The 26,801-nt window shown below is 40.2% G+C and overlaps 1 protein-coding gene across 4 annotated transcripts in view; it reads right to left on the bottom strand.

Annotated features, from left to right (window-relative positions):
• Nucleotides 1-26,801, bottom strand: part of LOC117401016 (low-density lipoprotein receptor-related protein 1) — a 138,876-nt gene that overhangs the window by 72,052 nt on the left and 40,023 nt on the right. For all 4 annotated transcript variants that reach the window (XM_059011466.1, XM_059011468.1, XM_059011467.1 and 1 more), the window contains exons 4-10: nt 22,883-23,002; nt 22,056-22,184; nt 21,022-21,285; nt 5,767-5,929; nt 4,051-4,273; nt 2,859-3,048; nt 546-689 (exon numbers count right to left, since the gene is read on the bottom strand). In XM_059011466.1, the coding sequence (XP_058867449.1) occupies nt 546-689; nt 2,859-3,048; nt 4,051-4,273; nt 5,767-5,929; nt 21,022-21,285; nt 22,056-22,184; nt 22,883-23,002 (1,233 nt within the window). The remainder of the gene's footprint in view (nt 1-545; nt 690-2,858; nt 3,049-4,050; nt 4,274-5,766; nt 5,930-21,021; nt 21,286-22,055; nt 22,185-22,882; nt 23,003-26,801) is intronic.

Raw genomic sequence — 26,801 nt, 5'->3', positions numbered from 1 at the left:
TCGAATGAAATCTGCTGTATAATGTTACGTTAACGTATTGAATTGCATACCACTTAGTAGTTTTCCATCTACAGAAATCGAAAAATGTGACATTTTGAAATCTAACATGAAATACTGTACTACTATTATGGTTTACGATATCATTTTGTAGTTTCTTTGATTACGATGTTAAATAAAATATCTAAATTATATATATATATATATATATATATTTTTTTTTTTTTTTTTTTTTTACTAATTTTTTTATTTTGTCTTAATCCTAAAATTCTAAGTGATTCAAAACTTTTGGCCATAGCTGTAGTGTTGGACATACAAAAAATATATTTTTCATTGAAAACATTTGCAATTTTTTTCCATTGCTTTGTATGGGGAGTCGGCATCCTCATATGAGGTCATCATGCATTTTGCGTCTTCCATATGTCCCCATATAAAGACTAGAAGCGTTTTTTATCCTTCCCTATAGGAGGTCGTTGTGCATAAGAGTCAACAGTGCAAGTGCACGTTTCAATGGAGATGCTCGCTCCCCCTGGCTCTGTGGTACTCACTCTTGCAGGACTTGCCATCGCTGCCCAGGCTGAACCCTGATCTGCAGCGGCAGGTCCGAGTTTTGTGGCTGTTCCCCAGCAGACAGATATCAGAGCAGCCGCCCGCCTTGCTAAACTGGTCCGGTTCACAAGCGTGGCTTCTCACTGCACAGGATGAGAGAGGACAGCTCAGAGGTGGAGATTCAACACACATACAAACCAACAGCAATTCACATTTCTACAGCGCCTTCCATCACAAGGACCCCAAAACGCTTCACACAAAAAAAGTAGTTAAAACCTTAAATTAAAAACGTCTAATACAGAATTTGATAAAACACAAATTACAAAAATGTGATTTTAATTGTGGAAATTAGTAGAAATTAGAACAATTAAGAGTCTAAAACTAAAATTGTAATTAAAAAAAAATTGTAAAATGAATTGTCTATTTAAAAAACAAATAAAATATGAAAAAAGGGCAAGCCCTTGCTACTGATGAAGATTCGACTTAAATGAAACAAAATTACACACATAAATTGTATGTGCATGTGAGCATGTGTGTGTACAGTATATTGCAATTTTCCTTTATCGTTAGCCCTTATACAGTATAGAGCAGCCAAAAGACATTTCAATATTACAGCGATTTATTTTCAAGGAGAAAGGGGAGATTGGCGTTCGAAATACGAACAGTTGAATGCATCAAATAAAAGACGAACGATCAAACCTTGCAAGGCAGTGGTTTAAAGTTTCAAGCGTGAAGGCATTAATCCCTTAGGCTCCATACTCTAAAATCTGCAGATAACTTAAACTGCATTTTTGAGGAAATTAAAAATCACCTTGGCCTGACCAGATTAGATCATTTTTTATTCTCAGTTCCCGTTGCTGAGAAAGCAAAAAAAAAAAAAAAAAAAGAGAAATCCCTGGTCAGGGCGTAAGCATGCGCCTGCCAGCTGCAATATTGCACATTTCAAGTATACTTGAAAACACTTAACGTTTGGGAACCACTTTATAAAAATAAAGAACAAGCCTATGGCTTGCTGATCCAGCTTCCTGATCCAGAGCACGAAGGAGGAGATCCCGCTCGCTCGCCGCTTGCACTCACACACCCCCAGCTTGCATCCTCAGAGCACGGGCTGAATACCAGCACACTGGGGTCAGTGCATTCAGATGGCAGGCTTGAGCTCTCTGTACTAGTGACATTTACTATAGACCACAGCAAACAGTAACACCACTTCAGTGTTGAGAGCCAAGGGGCTACAGCAGTGGTCATTTTTACAATACTAGAATGAACGGAACATGCTAGGGATGTCCAGAGTTTTAATCAAATCAGTGCGCAGGATCTGTGTGTTTTCATTTTAGTACAGTGCACCCTCATTATTTCCCTAATAAGGTAAATTCACACGACTGTGCGAGGGACCTTCACAAATTCACATTGTATTGATGTCAGCAAAATATAAAGGAAGTTGATATTACATTTAGATGTGGGCTGATTTGTTTTGCAGTGGCAAAACGCATGACATGTACAGTAGACAGCAAATGCAAGGTTTTGATTCACCAGGGAGGATGACTTGATTTAAAACAAATCGAGTCACCCCGTTGCTTCTGTAGTTTAGATTTGTTGTGCATATGATATCAAACCAATCGGACATTTGTCAAAATAGGCAAGTTATCTAATTTACTTGATGGCTTTTTTGAAGTTGTTTGAGCTGTTTAAGATGCCTAATTAAAGCACAAAGCGGTCTAACATTTTCACACGAGTGCCTTCTGTTTCTATATCACTGACCCTGAGGTTTTCATGCAGGTAGGTATACCATATAAAGGATGGCAGATCTCGAAGTGTTCTAATAAACTTGCACACTACAGCGTTGAGGTACTAATTATCACAATTCAGAGTAATAGAAACTTTCAAAGGGTGCAGAAGAAGACGACCACTTTTAAATGAGGTGACTCGAGTTTAAAGTGCTGACTCAAATTAAAACAGGGGCTGACTTGCTACTATCAACTAGTGCAGTGTTCTCATTGAAATCTATGCATATTCTAAATTGAAGTACTAAAAAAAACAAGCAATGAACCAAAAGAGGAAAAGGGTGGGGCGACAGGGATGCTATTGCTTGGTAAGGCAATGGAAAGAAGACTCTTACTGCATAGCAGTTTCACCCATTCCAGGTTTTACTATGAGCTTGACTAGCCCAAGTATATAGCTAACAAGCACATGTGCGTCTTATTAAACTCGTAGTAAAACCAGGGTCAAACTGCTATGCAATGGGAGTCTTGTTCCCATCCTTGCAATGGAGGCATGGTAATGGAAATCCGATGGGGTAGGAGTAGTTAACCCACCCTCTGGTTGTCGTCTCTGGTGGTACACATGCAGGGCACCCCCCTTGTCCACGCGTGTCACCACCTGGTAATCAGAGCTGTTGAATCGGTTCACCCGGATCACGCTGGTCTTCTGCTGCATGTTGGCATTGTCCGAGTTGGTGGCATACAGGTAGTTCTCAAAGACAGTCAGCCCATACAGGTGTTCAATCTGGAGGAGAACAGAACCACGGTCATGTATGGATAAATCTCATTCAAGTTACCGTATCTAAGTGTTATGCAATGGGATTTCCATCCCTGCTTGATGATCAGCAAAAGCGATATGCCGTCAAACATCAACCCAAGCAGCCCTTTCAGCCCTTATTTTTTAAACGTTGCCAATAGGATTTATTTTTTTATAATCTAGGGTATGGATTATTTATTATCTAAAACTACTTCATAAACAATATAAGGCCCCTTAATGGTATAAAAAAGGAAGCCGAATCTACCGAGTAGATGATTAAGAATAATAATAATCCACTTATTTATGGTATTGCATCACCATAAATCATTATTACCCACATATGAGCGAACATTTAATTTTGCCTACATATTAAACCATATGTGGGTGGGTGAGATGTTCCCAGTCCTTTGTGATAATGTACAGTCTGATCTTTAAGCAGTTCCATTCTGCACCAGAGAAACCCACAGTGCCTATTTAACACAGCCTCCAGTTTAAGAGCAGGAACTTAATTAAACATCATTACTTCTGAGGAGTTGACAGCTGAATAGTATATAAAGTACTGTTAATACAATCAGGAAAGCAAAGCAGTAGAACGCAGTTACAAATCAATAGCTTTGCTCTCCTAATGAGTAACAAACCTAATAAAAAGGGAGCAATTGATGCCCTAGTCTTGCCCCCTGTGTTTAATTTGGAAACGCTGGGATCACGGTACATTCCATTAAGCAAATCAGGCTTCAGGACAAAATGTCCCACTCTGCATTAAAACCTTATTCCAGTTGGCTCAGTGGTCTTTATTTGACTTCCCTTTGACTTGTAAACCAAGACATAAATTGGGATCTGTGAAACAAACAGCGTATGTTTTGTGGTTATTCTCTAATAAATTTCACAGATAAAAAAAAACGTCGCAATGGATTTGCCGTCATTATTTGTAACGTGTAGCCGACACGGTAACCTGCATGCAAGACAGATTGAAGGCTGTCCTCCACTCACCAGCAGCCCCTGGATAATGGTGTGCCGGTTCTTGCCCTCGTAGTCCACCACCTCGATGTAGTCCAGGTAGGCGTCGGCCCAGTACACCAGCCGGTTGACCAGGTCCAGCGTGATGCCGTGCGGGAACACGATCTTGCTGTCCACCAGCTTGGTTCGGTTCTGTCCGTCCATGTCGCAGCGCTCCACTTTAGGGATCTGACCGTAGTCAGTGAAGAACACTTTCCTGCAGAGAGCATTCAGAACAAGCACATCAGAAACCTCCTTCCTTCACCGAGGCTACACAAGTAAAATCAGAGCAACATGAAAAAGTGACCTACAGATATGGCCAAAAGTTTTGCATCACCAAGAATTGAGACCTACTTTAAAATAAAAGCCATTTTGATCTTTGACATCATGTAATCAAAGAAACTACAAAATGATATCGCAAAAGTCTACCCCAAGCCATAATGGCAGTAGAGTATTTCACGTTAGATTTCGAAATGTCACATTTTTCAATTTGTGTCAGTTTTTAGTGAAGTATGTGGAAAACTACAAAAGCGGTATGTAATTCAATATGTTAACATTATTCAGCAGGTTTCATTCGACTTTATGAAGCAACGTTAGTTAATTCTATAGGGTGATGCCAAACTTTTAGCCATAGCTGTACATACACATATGTAAAAATGAAAGCTTGACATAGGTCAGACAGATGCCTCAATATACACCCAGACTCTGACATCCTTAACTTGTGTTAAGGAATGTCCTGAGCAAGTTAACACAATTGAGGGGTGTCCTAGAAAAACAGGATAACCCGCATTTTAGTTTTCTTTAGCCTATACTTGCTTCATTTTTTTTTTTTTTTTTTTAACTGCAATGTTTGTGGGTTATCGAGTTCATCCACCACAATTTTCCAAAATGCACCGATGACAATACTAAGCAAAGAAAAATTATGACAAACACACACTGAGCAAGAAAAACCTCCGGAAACCCAACCTAATAATTAAAAATACAACATTACTGTACTCTACTGTAAAAACACATCTAAGCTATTTCCTCCACATGGACAAATGGAGAGAGGAGTTTTGCACATTATCAAGGTTGTTCAGATAAGCGTATGTTAAAATCAACGTTCGGACAACTTAGGTTTTACTATACTTTAGCGAGTTTGGCAGAATCATATTGTGGTGGCTGTACTCTATACACACCCACACACAGTATGTGTGCCCTTGACTATGCAGAAAACCTCCCTCCCCCATCAGCTAGGTCTTCATCTATACCATGCAATGCACAGACAAGATTGGGCAAGAACACCTTTCCCCGAAAACCATTTAGCCCAAAACTAGTTCTCCTTTTGCTGGAACAGCTGTTTAAGATAGGACTGACTCAGCAGTCTGGTTTTGCTTTATTACTCTTTTTCCCTTAAACCTCCTAAAGGCATCTGCTTCCTGTGGTTTGGGAGCTGTAATCTGTTCAGCATGTGACAAGTGAGCAGTGGTTTAATCTGCTGGGCTGGAGCACAGGGAGAGGTGGCTGGAGACGCACCCACCCCTTCCTACCCCACCCACTCCTGGCTAACTGACTGCTACCGTACTGCAGGATCTTTGACTAGAGTAGAGAATGGATGGGAATTGGTTTGAAAAGACTTGAGGCACTGCCTAGTCCCTAGCGGAGCTATTTAATTCAGTTTTTCTAATCGGGGATCCCAATAAGAAAGGCTTATAAAGTACAGACACTTACCCCATTGCTGGATCCAGGGCTATCCCCTTGGGATTGTATAGTTCCAGGTCAAGCAAGGTGACACACGTGTCCCCGTTCTTGTTGCACACAAATATTCGGTCATCAACATCATCCACAAAGTAGAAATTTCCTGTTAGCCAATCGATGGCCATCTGCTCGACATCTGAAGACAGAAAAGGGACAGAAAGGGGTCGGGTCACTGTGATGCACGATCCATAACAATTAGAATTCACAGTCAATGGGCTGTCATAAGAAGAATCTGCTGTACACGTGTGCAGAATCTTTCATAAACTGCCTGCAGCTACAGCATAATGTCATTTGTGTCTTCGATATCTCCCTGGCTGATTTTTTATTTATTTTTTTTTAATTCCCTCATGTTAAAGCATTTTCATTTCCAGAGAAAAGGACGCGCACCGCACTGATTCCCATTAAGACAACCGCTGTATCGTAATTCAAAAGAAAAGGAATTCATTATAACACTTCAATACAGCCACAGCAGATTAAGTACAAGTGAAACAATGATCTTTAAAGTCTTCCTAAATACTGCATGCAAGTCTTTAACGAAAACCTTTTCCAATGCATTAGGGTGATTTTCATAGCTTTTACTCTGAAGCGTAACTCTCCCTTTCAAGGTAATGAAAAATAACCATTGTTAAAAGACCTAAATTAAATGAAATGAAATTAAATACTTGTACTTTCTAGTTAGGGTCCACATTAAAAAATGACCGTGTCCATCCATCTGTGACACTACATGGTGGTCACGAGAACTGATTTGATTTTACACCAGTCCTCACCAAACACGTTCTCACACAGTCCTAGCCTCCTATACATGTTTCAAACTGCCTTTGGTTATTATAAGACTCAATTTAATCGATTCTGAGGACCCTCTGAAAGTGCCTGTAATTGTAACAGGCGTCTTTTTTTCTTTTCTCATTAAAAAAATAATGGGAGTTAAAAGCTGCACCTCATCCCAGTATTAAAAGAAACACAAGAGAGACAATCTGTTGCATATTCTTAGCTGTAAATCAGACGTACCCCGCAAAGCACCAAGATAGATCTGTTTTATTGTTCTAGATAGAAACCCGATTGAATATGGAACAGCCAGGGGCTCAGTCACATTATTATTATTATTTGTTTATTTAGCAGACGCCTTTACCCAAGGCAACTTACAGAGACTAGGGTGTGTGAACTATGCATCAGCTGCAGAGTCACTTACAATTATGTCTCACCCGAAAAGATGGAGCACAAGGAGGCTCAGGGTCACACAATGAGTCAGTGGCTGAGCTGGGACTTGAACCGGGGGACCTCCTGGTTATAAGCCCATTTCTTTAACCACTGGACCACACAGCCTCCTACACATCTGCTCTGTCATGACCGATCCCCCATCAGAACAATATTAAACGCGCCTTGAACTCACGGCATGTCTGAATGCCTCTGCAGTAGTGCTTAGACAACGACAGATATTAATGTCACATTCAAATTGAAAAATGTCTACTATAATTTTCTTTTCGCTTACAGATTCAAATAATTTCTTTACTCTTTCCGCATCTGATTTTCAAACCTCTTATTAAAAGAGAAGGGTGAATGGTAGCACTTTGAAAATATCTATGCGTTGTCATTTTTCAATTTGAAAAAGGAGCTGCTCGAGAAAGTTGCTTAATTGAGAACGCTGGAGGAACGGCCCCTTGTCTCCATCTGCAGGGAACAATTAGAATTGTAGATCGAAGCCAATTTAAGTGATTAGCAGGAATTATCCCACAGAGACACTGACGGCTACTTTATCACCACATACTTAAAAAGCTCATAACAATCTCTTATGTGTACGAGTCAATAGTCTGTTTGTCAAGCTAATGAGTTAATGTGTTCTTAAAACTGCCCAGAAAACCAAAGGGGGATGAGGGAGCAGTTCAGTCTCCATGCCTCAAGCCTGCCCTGGACTAGAGGGAGCACCCTTTCTCTAAGGGGGTGAGGGAGCAGTTCAGTCTCCATGCCTCAAGCCTGCCCTGGACTGGAGGGAGCACCCTTTCTCTTAGAGGGTGAGGGAGCAGTTCAGTCTCCATGCCTCAAGCCTGCCCTGGACTGGAGGGAGCACCCTTTCTCTTCAGGGGTGAGGGAGCAGTTCAGTCTCCATGCTTCAAGCCTGCCCTGGACTGGAGGGAGCACCCTTTCTCTTCAGGGGTGAGGGAGCAGTTCAGTCTCCATGCTTCAAGCCTGCCCTGGACTGGAGGGAGCACCCTTTCTCTTCAGGGGTGAGGGAGCAGTTCAGTCTCCATGCTTCAAGCCTGCCCTGGACTGGAGGGAGCACCCTTTCTCTTCAGGGGTGAGGGAGCAGTTCAGTCTCCATGCTTCAAGCCTGCCCTGGACTGGAGGGAGCACCTTTTCTCACTGGGAGGGGTGGAAACAGTTTAGTCTCCATCATACATCCTTCAAGGGTTGAGGGAGCATTTCAATCACTTGGTAATATGCTGCTGTTGAAGACTTACGCCAAGGGACGTTTTGCTTGCCTTTTAAAGTAGTAAAGTGGTAGGGAAGCCAATTACTGTAAAACAGACAAACAACCTGGCAGCAAAGCGGCTGTATATATTGGAGGTTAATGGTACAAAGGAGCTGTTAATAATGTGCTGACTGACAGCGTCACTGCTGTAAACTGACAGTTCTCAAGCGGTACGGCATGCTGGCTTCCTGTTTAAAACAGTTCATTAAAGCAGGTTAGGAGAGCTGGGAGGTGCATTACTCAAGAATCAAAATCGAACCCTGTGCTGTATGTACTTGTTTCAATCTATAAACTGTATTCCTGTGACTTCCACGTTGGCTGCAGAAGCAGGAAGGTTTAGTGAGCAGTGTGGACTATGTGGAGCCACATTGGTGTAGGATTTACCCTCCAAGACCCGTACAGCATTCAAAGCACATGTCTTTGAGAAAGCCATCCATTTCTTTTTCAGACACTGGTTTAGGTTTTTTTGTGTGTGCATTTTAAAAGCATTGAGTTTTACAAAAAAAAGAAAATAAATGTAGCTTCACCTCTTAAAATGAGCTGATGTTTATAGCACACCCCACAATCAGACTACAGCCCCCCAGGGGTTCAAACAAGTGAATTTTCATAAAAGTAAGTAGACCGCTTTATTAAAAATTTTATTTATATATATATATATATATATATATATATATATATATATGTTTTTAACCAGAAAATGCTAGGGTTGATGTCATCAGAATGGCGTTAGACAGAAATGTTACATTTTAATTCAAACAATCAATTCAATTTAGTTTTTAGTTTGTTTTTTTTTTGTGTGAAGGCTGCCCAAGAAAAAAAAATGTTCCAGGAAAAGGCTAGTTGCAACACATCCAATTTTATTTGTTTAAAAAAAAAAAAAAAGTCTGATTCACTCAAATGATTTCGATTGCGACAGAATATCACTTGGGGTTAACAGAGTTCACCAATCCCTCTGTAAGCTCCCTTTACTGGAAATCAAACACAGACATTGCCACATCTAATCCAACTGTTAAGCAAATTGGGTACAAATCACAAAACAGTACACCTGCTGCTGTAAATGGTGTGTGTGGGGGAATGTAAGGTTGGCAGTGATGGGGTTAAATACACCTCTATCAGAAATCACAGGTGTGGCCATTCCCCAATTAGGTCATTGGTGCTAATTGGGGAGTGGGCACATGTATAAAAGGAAGGAGAAACGCTTTGTCTGGTGAAGGTTGGGGAGTGTTTTGAGGTGTGTCTGTGTACGTATAGCGAAGGCGGATGCCCAGCCTACAGTAAGTTTTGTTTTGTTTAACCTTTTATTTTGGCCCTTTTTCTTTGTATTTGTGTTTATTAAATGTGCACTCTAGTGCTTAAATTGCTCTGTTTCCTGGGAACTAACACCTGTGCCCACAGCGCTATCCTGTCACACCTGTATTATAGATGTTTCATTTATTTATCTAAACAGAAGCTGTTGACCTTATTTATTCATTCACAATCATATATTACGAGGTAAAGCCTTTTAGATAATACTTTCAATATTGCTATAAACGTGGGTAACGGCATTAGCCAAAGCAGTTGTTCACCTGACTTGGTTTGTGGTTAAGGTTAATATACAGAGAGGGGCCTGGTAATGAGCAAAATCAGTTACCAGTTGAACAGCGATGCATTATTTTTTTTTAAAATCATGGAAGGTCATCAGAATTATACTTGATGGAGATCTTAAGCTGAGGGAACACGATACCACTTTGTGGATTAGAACTTGGTTTCAGGCTACTGCATGGCACACCAGGGTGGACTTGGGGTTTGATGCAGCAACGTTGCCTCAAACTCTGTCTCCCAGTCTCCCGGAACCAGGTTTCAAGCCACTGTTGCTGAAAAACTGTCTCGGTGTTCCCTCAGCTTTAGATCCAGGGTTGGTAACCTTGACACTTTCATTCCATCCCACTGCAAGGTCCAACCAGGTACCCTGATGACACCATTACATTTTCAGAAGGTGTCAAGCAAATAATTAAGAAGCTGGTTCACTCAAAAGCCCTGCAATGGAATGCACTGAAATAGCCATGGTTGCATCCCCCAGACTTTAGATGATTAGTGTGGGTTTGACCAAACTGGATGGGCCACTATTCATACCTCCTCATTTACAAAAGTAAAAAATGGAGTTCCACTCATAACATCTCTATTGGTAAGGAAGGAATGGCTGACGCTGTGCAATAGTAAAGCGACCCATATCAACAAACGATACAACGGAACACACGCTTGTCAGAGTAGCGTGACTAATTAAGTTCACGGTAAAACCTGGAAAGGCTCAAACTGCTTGACAAGGTGGAACCAGCAGTGGTCATTACTCTTCTGCTAGCAATACGTTCTGTATTTAAAAAGCCAATAGTCAAACTTTTTTTTTTTTTTTTTTTTTACATGCTTGGCGAAGGAGGTTCGTAAATGTAGCTGGGAAACATTTCTGCAAGCCTGAAAAGTGACAGATTGTGTGTGTGTGTGTGTGCAGAGAGAGAGAGGATGTGAATTCTGGAGTGTGGCCACTCGGCTGACTCACTATCACAAGACGGCACCAAATAATGACCCAATGTATGAAAACAAATGTAATGAAGCACAAGGGAGAGGACGGTATTAAGCAATTGAGCAAGTTTTGCTGCAAACAGTGTTTTATTTCACAACCACATCGACACATTTCCTGGGACTCTAATTTTAGAGACACTGATTCTTATACGAATGTAATCTGACACTCTTAGTTGCTGCTTCTGTGTAGCTTGTTGGGTGTTGTTACCAGCGAAATCAGGACCATGGTAAATCTGTTCTGAGCTACTTAAGAGTAAATAGTTATACCTCTTCAGTAGCCAGGACCCTCCTGGCAGGTAATCAATTATTCCAGCATGTATTGATTGGATAAGAATTATGTCAGTAACAGACACCTACCCTTCATGTAGAGCCATCAGTATGATGAAATAGCTGATGAACATGCTCTATATCATGAGTTGTCCAGCTACATGCTGTATCACAGATGGACAAATGCATGGACAGACAGATCTAGGTCACTATTGGAGGACTCGTGGCTTTTGGCTGGAAATCTAAAGCTAAATAAACTTCTTGGTCTAGTATAGGCAAACACCAAATTTACTCCCTCACTCCACCCTCAAATACTATCTACTAGGGGCGTGCCCAAACTTGTATTTTCTGAATAATTACCTTTAAGACATTTGAAGTGGTTAGGTTTTAATTAAATGGAATAAAACCACAATTTTTTCCTTTTGATAATTTTTTTTAAACTTTCCTTAGAAATGCTTCAGCTCTGCAGTGACTTGTGGGATTGTACTCCTGGGCAAGGTGTTATCTATGATTAAACTCTGACAAAGAAATACATATTCCAGTTTCCACAGCGGTAGTTCAAGTTAGGTTTAATGAAAGGTCACGTTCACGTGACGAAACAGGTGCATTTGCTAGTTTTGCAACATATTTTCCATTTTCAGTTTACGGCCTTGGACCGGCAATAAAAATGTGTGTTTTGATCTAGTTAATACCTGCTGACAAATACTTCTAAAAGTGAATTACTTATCTATGATTATACAGCTCCCTTTCCAAGGGCACACCTTCACCGATCTCTAAAATCAAACCCGAGCTTCTTGAACTGCATTACCACCCCGCTGAGCCACCTTGAGCACTGTCCAGCAACAGAAGAGCTGACTGCTCTCTTTTAAAAGCGAAAAGGAAATAAAATTAGAGCCACTTCATACTGAAATATGTGCATCCTGATCCTCTGGGATTTTAAGGCATGTTAATCATTTTCCGTGTATGAAAGCAACATGCAGGATAATCCATATAAGCACACACCCCACCCCCTCAACCACCACCTTCAACAATACAGCCATTATTCAGTTCAGAGCTATGGCCGCGAGTTTATTTGGAGAGCGATGGGGCTTTGGGAAGCTCAGAGCAGCTGGATAATGCAGGGCAGTACGCCTTTGCTACTTTGTCTATTTTCACAGCTGGAATCCCTTTTCTTTTGGCAGTCTCTTTCACGATAACCCCCTTCTCTTTAAACAATTGTTAATCGCCACCATTACTCTGGTATTTGGTACCGTCTAGTGTTGGTGCTATTCTTCTACTGGAAGCAGGCCTTCCATTTTGCTGAATGCACGTTAATATATACAGTCAACCTCTGTCTTCTGCTAGAAAAGATAGAGGATTCGCATTACAGGAACTGAGAAGTTGGTCTCATTGCACACAGTGCCACTGATCACAAATTGGGGGGGGGGGGGGGGGTCAAATTTTACTGTATACCAAAGGTAACCACAGCCTTTTACTTCTTTCATAGAGCAAATATTTTGCGGATTTTGAAATGAAGACCTGGCTGTGCAGCAATATTTGAATCGTAAAAAAAGCAGAATAGTAAATTCCCAAGTGGATTTAAAAAGGATTCCAGTTGCTCGTTCCAAAGTCTGAAGGCACTGATTAGCAGAAATAGTGTGTAACACACGGTAGCTGTCATCCAGCAATCACGCAGCATGTTCTTCCAAGTAATGCTTTTTTTTTTTTCCCCCTGAGTTCTTGGCTTGATAAATGTTTCTCTCTCCGTCTCTAGCAAATGGAAACTGTCAGGATGCCAAGTACTGCCCTCCCCCACAAACACTAAAACAAATTAAAACCATATATATATTTCTTTCTTTCTTTCATTCTTTCTTTTTGGGAACTAAAAAGATAACTGGCTGCAGTCTGTGGTTTCTGGGAACTGTTTCTGACTTTTTGCATCAACCGATACAAAAATGTTTCTTTTACCAAACCTCACATTTCAAATTGGGTTTGAAATTTTTGGAAGGGCAACTAACTATGGGTATTGCCTTGGCTACCTGCAAGAAGGCTTTATTGAGAGCAGCATTTACATCAACGTATAGATTGATTGCCCCTTACTGACTGCCTGCCATATCAAATGTACATATACATATTGAATTACATACTGCTTTGTAGTTTTCCATATACTTAATGAAAATCTGACAAATTGAAAAATGTGACATTTCGAAAACAAACATGAAATACTATACTACTATTATGGCTTCCAGTAGACTTTTGCGATATAATTTTGTAGTTTGATTACATGACGTTAAATAAAATACCTAAATGATGTTCATATATAAAACTTTTTTTGCTTCTACATAAAAAATAATATCACGTAATTACGTGATGACTATCAGGTAATTTCGTGATAGGGAATTATCACGTAAATATGTGTTAACAAATGATCACGTAATTACGTGATAGGGGTAATTTATGGGGGCTTTATTACAACCATGTTGTTTGAGTAGATGCGCTGTAAATAGGATACAGTAACTCTAATAAGCACATGTACTGCCCTTACTCATGAGTAAATCCTTTACCAGCTTTGGAAAAACAACAGTGCGATCACATCTGTCTATGCATAATGTTTATGCCGTTCTATAAACTGTTGTTAAATTAAACGCTGTTTGTTTTAAAACATATTTTTGGTTGTACCATTCATTTACTAAGAGTATACAAACAGGAAAAAAGTATCATGTGACACACTTGCAGAAATTGAACGTTAAGCAAAGATATTCTATTTAACAAGATACTCGATTAATCTGTAGAGAGGGGAGTTTCGCGTGGCCGCTGCAGATCCACATTATAAACACACAAGCACAACAACAGCGTGTAACGTCTTCAGGTTGAGCATTGAAGTGAAAAAGAAAGACTTCATTTTCCAGCTTCGCTCCCCCTTTTCACAGCTGTGCCTGCCCTAAGCCCGTACAGCAGCCACGTATACGAAATGTCCTAACGAGAAAATAAAAATGTCACATTTTACGCCTGGGTTTTCAGCTTTTACTCTAAAAATCGGGACAAATGGCGTCCCAACAGTACCTCAAATCGGGACGCGGGACAAAGCCCCTAATATCGGTACGATCCCAATTTTATTGGGACGTCTGGTCACCCTGTCTACAGTAGCAGTACAGTACAGCGATGCGTGTATTAAAATCGCCAACAAAAGACTGTGACTGACTGCCTGAGAAAAGACGAACCAAAACATTACTGCGCGATCTCGAATCATGCTGTGTGATAGCAGACTGTCACAAACTGCCTCCATATGCATAATTGAGACTGCATCTTTGTAAATGCATATTTATTTGAGGTTTTATTTTTTCCTCAAATTGAGGGTGGGAAATTTGGGCTGCGTCTTAAATTCTAAGGCATCTTAAATTCGAAGGAATACAGTATATCTCAATCCTAAAATTCTAGGTGATGCAAAACTGTTGACCATAGCTGTAGACTAACAATTTTCACTTCTTTATCATAGAAACCCGAAAATATTTGCATGGCCTTGGTTATACACAGTATGATCAACCGGGGCTGGTCTTGTCTGATAAATGGCCAAGTGACAATACAACTCATTCTAACCTTTAAAAAGGACGTATTTTCCTGGCTCTTTCCTGACAGGAACAGCCATTAAATTCTCCTGGTTTATGACCCTGCATTAGTTTCCCTGTACAGCAACATTCAATCACCGATTTGAGTGCTGTCAGAGACACATGTGTTTTCAATTAAAAGTGTGCATTTCTGCAAACATAAGTGTGTGTTTGGAGCAGGTCGTCCTGTCCTGATGTCTGCCAGAGAACATGGTTCACACAGCTCAGATGTATTTTAAAATAGTGTTGTGATACTGAGCAGAAGATCAAGCCATCAAACTTCCAATTGGTTTAGACACAAACAGGGAGTATAACTTGCATCGCGATAGCATGACTATTTGAAATGCAATCAAAAAAGGTTACACTAAGATATCCTGTAATAGACCTTACAATGTCAAGATCCATTATGTTCTCGGGCACTTTTGGAATCATATTTACTCAAATGCAGGATTTAAATATGTGGCTTTATTCATTTATTCTGTCTGTTTTGACATTGCTTTGAGTTTCTCCATTTAGCAGTTACTGAAAGTGCCGTGTGATTAAGACACCCTTTAAATTTCAATGGGGTTTAAACAGAGAGCGAGATTAGCACCGAACAATGCAGCAAATGCACTTTCAGGCAGAAACGTGTTGCTTATTCTGTGATGAATCTCCTGTTCTTTACAGCACATGATCACTTAATGGGATTACTTGTGAGGCCGTACCAAGCTGACCAAAAGGTGTTCTTTAATAACCAGCATTATTTTAAACTCCATTTCTGGGGTTCTGTAGGGACTGAATGAAGCAGGGCTAAAAATGATGTGCTCTCCACATCAAACTAGATTTTCCATTCGCTGAAAATAAACACATGTCTGTGCTAAATGAAAAAAGTTCACCTTGTCGCTCTCTCAGACAATTTCCAATACAGAAAATAATTAAAACTACAAAGTTAATGATGTTTTAAACAGAGCTTCCAATCCAGATCAGAGCCAACATTAAAATGACTAAATGCATCGACAGGGCTTGAAACTCACATCGGTGCTGCACCCAGTGATGGGTTTCAGGACTTTCCTGGGTTTGGAATATTATACATCATTTCCATGAGCACGTACTGACGGCCAATCCAAGCTCATCCGGGTTCTCCCGGGTTCTCCCGCATTCCTCCTGAACCCCCACTGATAGTCTACCGGAGTTGAGTGAAAAGACAGATGTTGGCGGTTCTTTCCCAGCAAGCCTTGGGGCAAAGGTCACATTCATTAGTTTAAAAAACTTAAGGATGGACGATATTGCTTTGCTTCCGATAATCCTAACAATGTTTTGGAGATTTTTGTTATTTTAAAAAACGGTTCGAGAATATTAAAAGCACTGAGAAACCTCGTCACATGATTGGTCAGCGTTGTGATGTACTTCCACCCATCCCGCTTTGGCCCGCTTTGGGAAAGGGTCCAAAACAAAATCCGAGCAGCTTGGATTGGCAGCCAATGCGGGTTGACTAAACTAACATGGAAACGCAGTATCAGGGCAGCAGGGTTTTCAACCTGGGTTGAGTGGTGCATGGAAAAAAGGTATTTTTGAATTGCCCAGGTGGTGAACCTGCTCTGATCTGATCACACTCATCACAGCATGAATAAACAGGCGTCGATCATGCAGCTACACTATAAGGCATTTATTTAGGACAGGGTGCTAGGTTCATTTTAGTTTTGCATCCAGCTGTGTACAGTTTAATGATGTGTCTGCATTGCCTAATGGTTTATTTTTTATAAATAAGCGAGCAATAAATAATGTGTTCTTGCTTTAAAAAGTACTGACGTTACAGAAACGCAAGCTGTGGCCATTAAATACCCTAAAAGGAGTAATAAAAAAAGACCCTTGTTTCTTAAACCTATAAATGCCTAAGCTGCAAAACTTTTATAATCCCACTACAAATACGAGGAGTTTTGTTCAATTGCCGCTGGTAAGGTGCATCATTCAAAGCAGATTTTCAGACTGGGATAGACATTCTTTGACGGATTAAGGGGTCTCTTTTTTCCGGAAGCATGTGCTCATATTCCAGATCTAAATGAGGAGCCCTTTCTGTTGGTTTTATTAATGCAGGAATGCAAAAAACATGGTAACAGTTACAGTAACAGCAAAAAATGGAAAAAAATGTTGCCAAAAAAACATTAGGATTCGAATTTCTGGGGTTCTGCCAAGGACACAGTAACCTGACAACACACAGGGCAGGCAGGCAGGCAGGGAGGCAGGGAGGCAGGCAGGGAGGCAGGCAGGGAGACACCCCTACAAGCAGCACAGTCTATCGCTCGAGGGCCACCCCAGGAGAAACAACTAGTGGTGGAAATATCTTTATTCCAATGTGGGTCTCTTTGCTGGAGAAAGTTTGTCATTTACCCAGCAATTACAAGAACTAGCTGAGTCATTTGTGAGTTTACTTTTGTCGCGACAATTGCCCAGAGCAACAGCAGTGACCTATAGTACCCAGCATTTAAACAACGTATTCCATGCGGACGAATTGCAATCTTTAGAAATATTAAAACAAACACTCCTAGTAAAATTGTTTTTTTCTTAAGTAATGAAAACGTTGATTATCGTTGACCTTTGTGTCAGTGAATTTTCACATTGACAGTTCATTTTTGTATTTCTAAAGATTCCACTTATTGAGTGTTGTATAGACAGGGGTGAGCTGTAAATTATCAAAAACAGAAATTGTAACACAGATGATCACACGCGCATTGGATTATGAAATGACAAACAACGTATGCAGCTAATGTTGTGGCCAAGAATATAAAGATAATACAATACTAACTGCACAGGCTTCCAGGATTAACAGTTAAACCTATAGCAATAAGTCCCGCACTGTGGAGCACACTCATAAATCATTTCAATTCGGTTTCAATTCCGACTCCCCACCCCACTTAAACGGACAGGAGAGCAAGCTAAAGAGAAAAGAAGCAGCAGCAGAAATTCAACATGGACAGGCACAGAAACTGGAGCAACACAATTCCTACCATTAGCACCTTGAGGTTAGACAAGCGAAGATGAAAAAAGTACATAACAAATTATGCATCCAAGGTCTGATTATCCCCCACCGCTGCAATTATTGTGACTCATAAAAAAAAAAAAAAACTCTCAAAATTACCACCTTGAACCAGTGAATACTGATGCATAATTAATGTATCACCGACAGCTAGAATGTAATGTGTGGAGACTGATATGTGCAATTTCCTTTTGACAAATTTTCAATGCATTAATTTCCGACTGTGAAGATACTAACCCCATTACCCCAGAATTACCTAATTCTAATAACGTTAGATGCATTAAATGTGGTTTGTTTTTGCGTCCATGTGTCTGAAATTGATGGGTTTTGCTGCTGTTCACACAACTTAAAAACTATTACGTCTACTCCCTTAAAACAGCAGGTTCCAATTGCATACCTCATTCATTAAAATTTGATTTCCTGCTTTCAATGTGCCTGCTGGCTGCGTTATCAATCTCTGTATTTCTTTCCAAGCAGGATTTGCATCTACTGAGACGTGCAACAGACTAAAATGCACGAACATCAAAACAGAAATAGAAGACCACATAGACTCCAACAATATCCAGAATGAACCGTCATTAGTGCGAAAAAACGACAATGCCTTTGCTTGCTTAAATAATCCTTGTACCAGAGATGTAAATGTATGCTAATAACAGGGCTGTGTATTTATCAAACCTTTGCTGGGTCTGTCTATTCTTAGTGTACCTCAGGGAAAAGTAATGGCGTGCAAAGTAATTGAAAGCATGTAGTAGTTTGCATGCAGCATGCAGGGTTAAATGCCAGCATGCTTTGTGGAGTGCCACCATGTCCAATGCTAAAGACAAGGCCGAGGGATCTGTAACATGGATCCAGTCTATCAATTTCCTTGCCACAGAATGCCGGTTCAGGGCAGTGACGAGCATTAAAAGATCTCCAGTTTCCGACACTACTCCATTTCATAATTTCCTACTCCAAATACCCCGAGCACTCATAGTTCTGACTTGTTCATACCTAATGATGTATTTAATGGGCCTCCGGTCGAATGGGTCCATGTGACTAGCATAGGAACTTTAAAAACGCCCATCACCCCCCACCCCCCACCCCCCAAGAGAAATGAATGGAATTTCCTTGAAAAAAAAAATCTTCGGACTTGAGTAAACAAGGCAAGAAGACGTTTTAATCCTCTGTTATTGAATTAGTTTGGAGAAGAAACAGTTTAGAAAATCACTAATAAGCAAGTCCATTAATTAGGTCGTCTGTTGGAGCATTGTAGGCTCCGCTAGACTTGGACAGCGCTATAACTTAACCTCAAAGAGTCTGTAAATCTCCTCATTATACAAACATTCTCGCTGAGGAAGACTATCAACAAGCAGACTCTCGCCACAACTTTCAACTGCTAAATAATAGATTAATTCCATAGCAGACGACACAGGCTGAGCATTTCACTTGACGAGAGCAACAGTTTAATTTGCTTTGGTTAAGGCTTGTTACAGTGGATAATCACAGCGCTTGTAAATCCTCTATCAGGTTTCCAAAAGCAGTAAATAGGGGGATGTTTTGCCTCCTGTGGTTAGCACACTTTCTGAGGAATGTAAACACTATCAACGCCCTTGCAAAGGATTGAAAAACAAACCCTGTTTCATAACATCAGCACATCCGAGTAGTGTCTTCGGGTTGGCTTTATCAATACCATTTATGATTTAAAAAGAACTCCAATTAATTCCACTCTTTCCCTTCTTTTTGTTTCCAAATTGCAGTACAGTACACATGAAAGTAACTAAAAATCTTCAATAGAACAAAGTGCTGAAAAGATAGAAAGGGGATTTTAAGTTAAAATTCCCTTAAATTGGAAGGATTTCATTTTTTTTGGTTTGTTTTTTGGTTTGTGTTTCATTGCCAGGGGGGTGTTGAGCAACTTTTTTTCAAACAGAACACAAAATGAGCAAAGCAAACATGTAATCAAGCACAAGCATGTACTTGAAATAAAATGAGCAGATTACACGACACCGACGATCACACACATGCTATAAAATCAGCAATCAAATCAGAAATCAAATCGCCTGTAAATCCTGTGTTAAAGCGTGTTTTTGCTTAACTGCAGTAATATGTGGCTGTACAGTGAATGTATTAATTTTCATTGCATTGTTGGTTTATTCTAGGCGTACAAATCAAACAGAAGTCTCACTGCTTTTTGTTTCTTTTCACTTGCATACTTTTAACTCGACTAAAGGACAAAAAACATAAAACATCTGGCTTTCGGGGAAACTGCTATCAAGGCCAAAGCTTAGTGGAAAATATGCTGTCATTCAGAATGGAATATATTTCTTCCTGTTTCTTTTTCAACCACCTAGCCTCTTCTTCTGACAACAAAAAGAGAGAGAAATGTTTCTGCTATAATGATAGCAAATAAACAGTCTTGAAAAAACCTTAAATATAACTGAATCGCTAACTGTGAGAATAGCATTCATTGTGCTTTATCTTTCAAGGGTGTGCCTGACTCTGGATGTCCCATGGGACCATACTGATGAATGGTGACAACCCACAGGCGCTTCACTTATGTTGTTTCAGCTTTGGGGTGAACTCCCTCAACACAGATAGCCCAAAGCCACAAATACCAAACCACTGGATTCATCAAAATCTCAGCAATGTATAAATATACAATGCATACATCTTTCTTTGTTGTGCTTTATTGCTATTGACTACCCCTTGTGTACAGATGTTAAAACAGTTAACAGACAAAGCTCTGTGAAACCTTTGTCGTACAATATATTGCTTTCCAAGAAATGCTTTTCTTTTAAAAGGAGTCCTCTGTCTCTAGTTCACAGCAAAATCCAGTTCAAAGAAGTTTTTAACCCATTATCTTAGAAATGAATGCTTCTACTTTAATTGTTTCTGTACTCTTAAGATCTCGATCCAGTGTCAAATTGGGCCTGCCACCAATGTAATCTGTAACTGACACATTATCTTAACTGGTTAATGGGTGGTTAACAGTGTTTTGCAAGCAGTCCATTTGTACTTTTCTGTCTGTTATAGCAGTTCTTTTAAATGTTAGAAATTGCCTCTCTAAGCTATGGCTATAATTAACAAACAAGAGGCCATTCTGCCCATCAGTGAACGTCCATTTCCTCGTGGCTGGGTAATCTAGGATCCCAATGACTCAGCCTCAGCAACATAGCTAGGTAACCTATCCCATACCTCCACCACTCTGTGTAAAGAAGTTTCTCCTACCCTCTGTGAAGGGACTGACTCCACTTAAATTCCAACTGCGTCCCCCAGCCCTGGTTCTGTAAAGAATGTCTATGCCACTTCATTATGCAGGGATCATAAAAGTGGGTGAGGGGATTGTGTGTCTATGGACTCACGGTGCAGGCTGAGAGAGATGTTGATGAGCCGCTCCTCTGCGAAAGCCTTCAGGTTGGGGATCCTGGAGCACTTGAGGACGGTGCTGGAGGCGCTGTCTCCCACGTGGATCCAGCACACCGTCTCCTCAGCGTAGTTGAAGTCCATGGCCGTGGTCTGCTTGGTGCTGGTGGGGGTGAGGTTGGGCACTGGCGTGCCGCTCAGAGAGGTAGCCAGGATGTTCTGGGAGTTTGCAATGAGCAGCACGGGCAGCCTGTCCACCGGCTCTGCAAAGCAACGGAAAAGGGGGTGAAAAACAAGGGCAGGATCAGAGAGCAGCACCAGCCCTGGGTTAGGGTTTGCATGCACATCACTGTAAGAAAAATCAATCAGCTGGCATAAACTCTACAGCTAATGCCAAAAGTTTTACATCACCTAGAAATTTAAGATTGAGACAATTAAAACAAAAAAAAAAATAGATATGAACATAATTTAGATCTTTTATTTAACATCATGTAATCAAAGAAACTACAAAATAGTATCACAAAAGTCTACCAGAAGCCATAATAGTAATACACAATTTCATGTTAGATTTCGAAATGTCATATTTTTCCATTTGTCAGTTTTTCATTAAGTAACTCCCCAGTAATGTTGTTGAGGCTGACACCATAGGATCCTTCAAGAAGCTGCTTGATGAGATTCTGGGATCAATAAGCTACTAACAACCAAACGAGCAAGATGGGCCGAATGGCCTCCTCTCGTTTGTAAACTTTCTTATGTTCTTCTATGGAAAACTACAAAGCAGTATGTAATTTAATATGTTAATGTACCATTATTCAGCAGGTTTCAATCGACTTTATGAAGCAAAATTAGTTCATTCTAAAGGGTGATAGAAAACTTTTGGCCATACATGTATGTCTATTCATCAAAAGAGGAGATGACACTTCCAGAAGTGTTATGGAATAAAACATAAAATAAGAACACAACGTAATAACATAAAGGCTTGGGAAATGGAGACCATTCGGCCATTCGGAGAGGAAGTAAAAGGGGAAGTTACCGTTTTTGGCTTTGCACGACTTGTTATCTGGCTGCAGCAGATAGCCCTCCACACAGCTGCAGGTGTACGACCCCTCAGTGTTCACACAGGTCTGGCTGCAGGTCCCATAAACTGTGCACTCGTTGAAATCTGAGCGGAGACAAACAGGGATCAGTTGAATTCAGCCAGTGTCGTACCAGTATTTCATTCATGTTGTGTTGAGTGCCAACACTGCAAGTGTTCAATCTGAGATATTTTAAGCTGCAAGTGCAAGAGCTGAAAGAGAGTTTAAGATTGCACCAGCTTGTTTATCATTGAACAGTCTTGAATTCAGTGGGAGAAAATCAGGCATTTGACATTGCTGCGTTACCAACTGAAGGCAGCAGGGCAAGCACATGTTAGTTTGAGTTCATGTATTGCAGGTGAAGCTTTCTGCATCAAGGTGTAAAACCATTCAAACAGCAGCCTGGAGGTCAGATCAAAAAACTTACCAATTACAAATTCCAAAACGCATTATTCTCAGTATGAAAGTTATGCATCAATAGCTTTTATTCCTGTAGATAAGATGACACTACATCCTGATTACTAATCAAATATGTTAGTGCATTTTGGTCTCCAGACTTTACCAGTTCAAAAGGTAGCATTGCATTCAGTTTGTTTAACTTGTTTCTACCTTATTACATTCTGCAGAGAAGTCACACTAGGTCTACCAAAATAGATCTACGTCTGGCTTCAAAGAAATCTTGGATTACTGTAAAGGTAATATTTTGGTAGTGTCAAGATCTGTGAGGCCAGCCTCTAGTCATGAATTGTTTTATTCTAACCACACCTTGACAGAACGCACTCACCTTTACAGGCCTTGCCATCCTCTGCCAGCTCGTGTGCATTTCTGCAGTAACATTCCGGTCCGTTCACCGTCAGGGAGCAGTTGTATTCACAGCCGAAGTGTGTGCAGTTTGAGGCAAGAGCTGGATAGAGAGGGGGAAGCATGGGGCAAAGTTATTTCAGTATATCGGTGGAGACCTGCAGCGACGTTGCACATTCAAGTCCAATTCAGTCTTGTAAGTCAGGGATGCAAATACTCAACAAGCATTTATTTTATGACCATCATAGTATATCCATATCAGGCTCTGCAGGGATGGAAATAAGACTCCTGGTGCACAGCAGTTCGATCCTTTCCTGATTTTGCTATGAGTTTACCAAGACACACCTGAGCTTGTTGCCTATACACTGTGACTAATCAAGCTTGCAGTAAAACCTGGAATGGTTGAAACTGCTATGCAACAGGAGTCTTATTTCCATCCCTGTATTTTTTGATTCTGAAGAGAGAATCTATAGAGATCTCATGTGCAAGGGTGTCCTGGAGGCCTGCAGCAGTAGCTGTCAGTTGTTTATTTAATTTATTTGTTTGTTTTTTGTGTGTGTTGACCTATGAAAGAAAAAATCTTGACAAGGAGTCCGATTGATCAATTAGCGCATAATGAATTGGGTTTAGCGGTTGGGACGAGAGTTGTGTTTTTTTGCGGTGAAGGGTCCTCATTATACAAAGCTAAGCATACTCCAGTGCACAAAGAGTCCTTTGTTGAGCACAGCTGAGCAGAGTAACTGGAGGCAAACACTGGAGCCCATATCAAATCCATTTCAGAGACCGAACGCAGTTCCCCAGCCAAGACAAACTCACAACTCTTCTTCCCAGACAGCCTGCGTTTAGGCTTGGGTGAGAGTGAGAAAAGACCGAGGGACTTTTTATTTAAAAAACTAGGTAGTTGTACTAAAAAAAAAAGCTTCCAGGCATTTAACTGTGATGTTATTATGAGCCCCTGATGGAAACATAGTTTTTCTAGGTTTATATGATTTTCTATATGTCTGTATTGATTTCTAAGCTCAATTGACACATATATACCCTCATTCCTTTTGAAGGTTGGAGCAAGAGTTTTCATACTTGCCACAGAGTGATCCCGCATAGAAACAATATATGAAACGTTACAGAGTAAAGTCTCTTCAAAGACCATTTTAAATGCTGTTCTTTTTTTAAATTATCATTAGTATTTATGGTGTTTTTAAATCATGCCGAGTAGTTCTGGGTTCAGTTGTCTGGAGAATCCTAACTGCCGGTATCAAATGGCTTTCCTCGTTCCATTCAAATCAGTTGATCCTGTGACCACCTACTCTACATTTATATTGAGAGGCAGATTAAGAAAAAAAAAAATTGATGCCGCTTACTTTAAATTCAGAATTTGAGACTGGACTTTATAAAAATAAAATTCAGATTCACGGTACATGTAGGAGTACATTTTTCGATGGATGGATAATTTTTAAATTCAGATATTATAAGGCACTGTAGCACCTCAAATGTCATGATAGGTCACAATGACAACTCTGTAGACTAAGGAACATCTATACCAGCAGTGTGGAGTAGTGGTTAGGGCTCTGGACTCTTGACCAGAGGGTTGTGGGTTCAATCCCCAGTGGGGGACACTGCTGTTGTACCCTTGAGCAAGGTACTTTACCTAGATTGCTCCAGTTAAAACCCAAACTGTATTAATGGGTAATTGTATGTAAAAATAATGTGATATCTGTATAATGTGAAATAATTTATAATGTGATATCTTGTAACAATTGTAAGTCGCCTTGGATAAGGGCGTCTGCTAAGAAATAAATAATAAATAATACCAGGGGTGGCCAAAGTTGGCCCTTCCAGTCCTGGTCTTTGTTCCGGACCGGTTCTTAATTATTTGGACCCTTAAGTAGTTAATGGTCTCATTTTAACGGTTAAGCCTGCAGTGGAATAAAATGGCCTCCAGGACCGAGATTGGACGACCCTGGCCGATTTCAAGTTTCAACACAATTGGAAGCTCTTCAAGATATAACTATGGGCAAAATGAGGATAAATAATTGAGGGTCACAATATCTAAAAAGAAAACCCAAAGCCAGACATCAGGCACATCTAAACATAAAGATAATCCTGGTTCTATCTGACAAGGTTCCAAGCATTTGAGAACAAAACAGATTGCACTGAGCACAATGCTCCCTGAGGATCGAGTGCTCTTTATAAATATTTAAACCCTAAGAATGAGCTAATTAGAATATCACAGACTACTGGGAGGTAAGTTTCTCAGAGCAGAGTCCGTGTGCGATCGAAAGACCATTTTAAACAGAGCGAGAGAGAGAAAACAAAGCAATGAATTCCTGATTTGAGTCAACTCTGTAAATGTGAAGACAGCAGAGTGGAAGCTGTGTTTTCTTGGAAGTCAAGGAGCACTTCTTTGAAGTGAAAAAAAGAAATACATATTTTATGAGAGAAATAAAAACGAATAGTACAGGGATGGAAATAATACTCCCATTGCATAGCAGTTTGATCCATTCCTGGTTTTACTATGAATTTAATATTGTTACCTGTACACTGTATCTAATCAAGCTTGTATTAAAACCTGGAAGGGGTGAAACTGCTATGCAATAGGAGTTTTATTTCCATTCCTGCAGTAAAAGTATAAAACTAACACTGGAAAAAAAACAAAAGCAGGAAAGTGCAGTTCATTTCTTGTTCTGAGAAGCGTCTTGGAAGTTTTATTTTTATAAAAATGTGCTTTTGGGCTTTACAATTGGATCCAAGAAGTTACTTTAAAAGGATTTTGGAAAATCAGTCCAAATCACTTCAGGTTTGGATTGAGGTTTAATTGGTTAAATTAAAACTATTTTAAAAAGGGTTGGAACAAAAGACAAGGAGTGGAAGAGCCCACCTCATCCACCCCTGCTTTAGCTTTTTAGTTTGCAGCGCGTCCGTTCCGTTTAAGAAACTGTGCTAGTCCATCTGCTGATTGATTTACAGGGCCCAGAATCAAATAATTAGTTTAATATTAAATGCTGCAGCATTGTGAATCTACAGTGCGGTAGCAGGTTAAATAGACTTGCATGAAAGATGTGTTAAGATATGTTTTTTAAAGCCTAGGTTATTACCCTGCTTAAAACTAATGTAACAAAAGCAGGAAGCCATTAATCTCCCTGAAACTTAATGCAGAAAGTGAATGCAAGAGATGGATTGCGCGCTATTGCGGTTTCATGGTTTGAACAAGATGCCAAAATGGTCTGCGTTTAACAATGAAACATCAGATGAAGAATTTTGCTACGGACAGCAAAAAAGCAAAGTGTTAATTAGTCATCCTTTTTAACCCTTTCAGTTCTGATTTCTTTTTTGTCAAGCTAAAGAATGCAAAACTTACCAATTCTTTTTTTTTTTTTTTTTTTTTTAAATTGTAGATTAAAACGGTGCTAAGATAAGGTGGACTCCCTTGAGGTCCCAGCCAGGACTGAAAGGGTTCAATCAAATCAAGATTGTTCTTCAAATATTTACATCTAGGTTTCACTCGAATGCCAGACTGCTGTCATGCAGTTTGTTTTTGATTTCCTGCCTCCACATGCCCCCTTCCCCTTGCTTCAGACAGCTGCTTCATCACAAAGCCTTGTTTACACTCTCAATCACTGCCAAATGAATGGCCCTCCAGTTCAAGATACCTGCGAATTCCTCATAACTTAATAGGGTGTAATAGGGTTCAGTGCATTGTGTGATTAATTGCCTTCCGCTGGGTCGCCTTTCTTTGTAACGCTCTTAATCTCAAAACAAAAACCCTACAGCTTCACAGCCAAGAGCAACCCCTATCCAACCTTAACTTCTACGCTCATGCCAAAGATGACCTGAAGATAAACTGTGCAAGACAGCTTTTGCAAAACAGACACGTGCATCCTCAAATGGTGTTATAATGTGATACT

Source organism: Acipenser ruthenus, chromosome 42 (genome assembly GCF_902713425.1).
Source record: "Acipenser ruthenus chromosome 42, fAciRut3.2 maternal haplotype, whole genome shotgun sequence".
Lineage (NCBI taxonomy): Eukaryota > Metazoa > Chordata > Actinopteri > Acipenseriformes > Acipenseridae > Acipenser > Acipenser ruthenus.
Note: the sequence above shows the minus strand (reverse complement) of the source record. Positions and strands in the feature narration are given on the sequence as shown.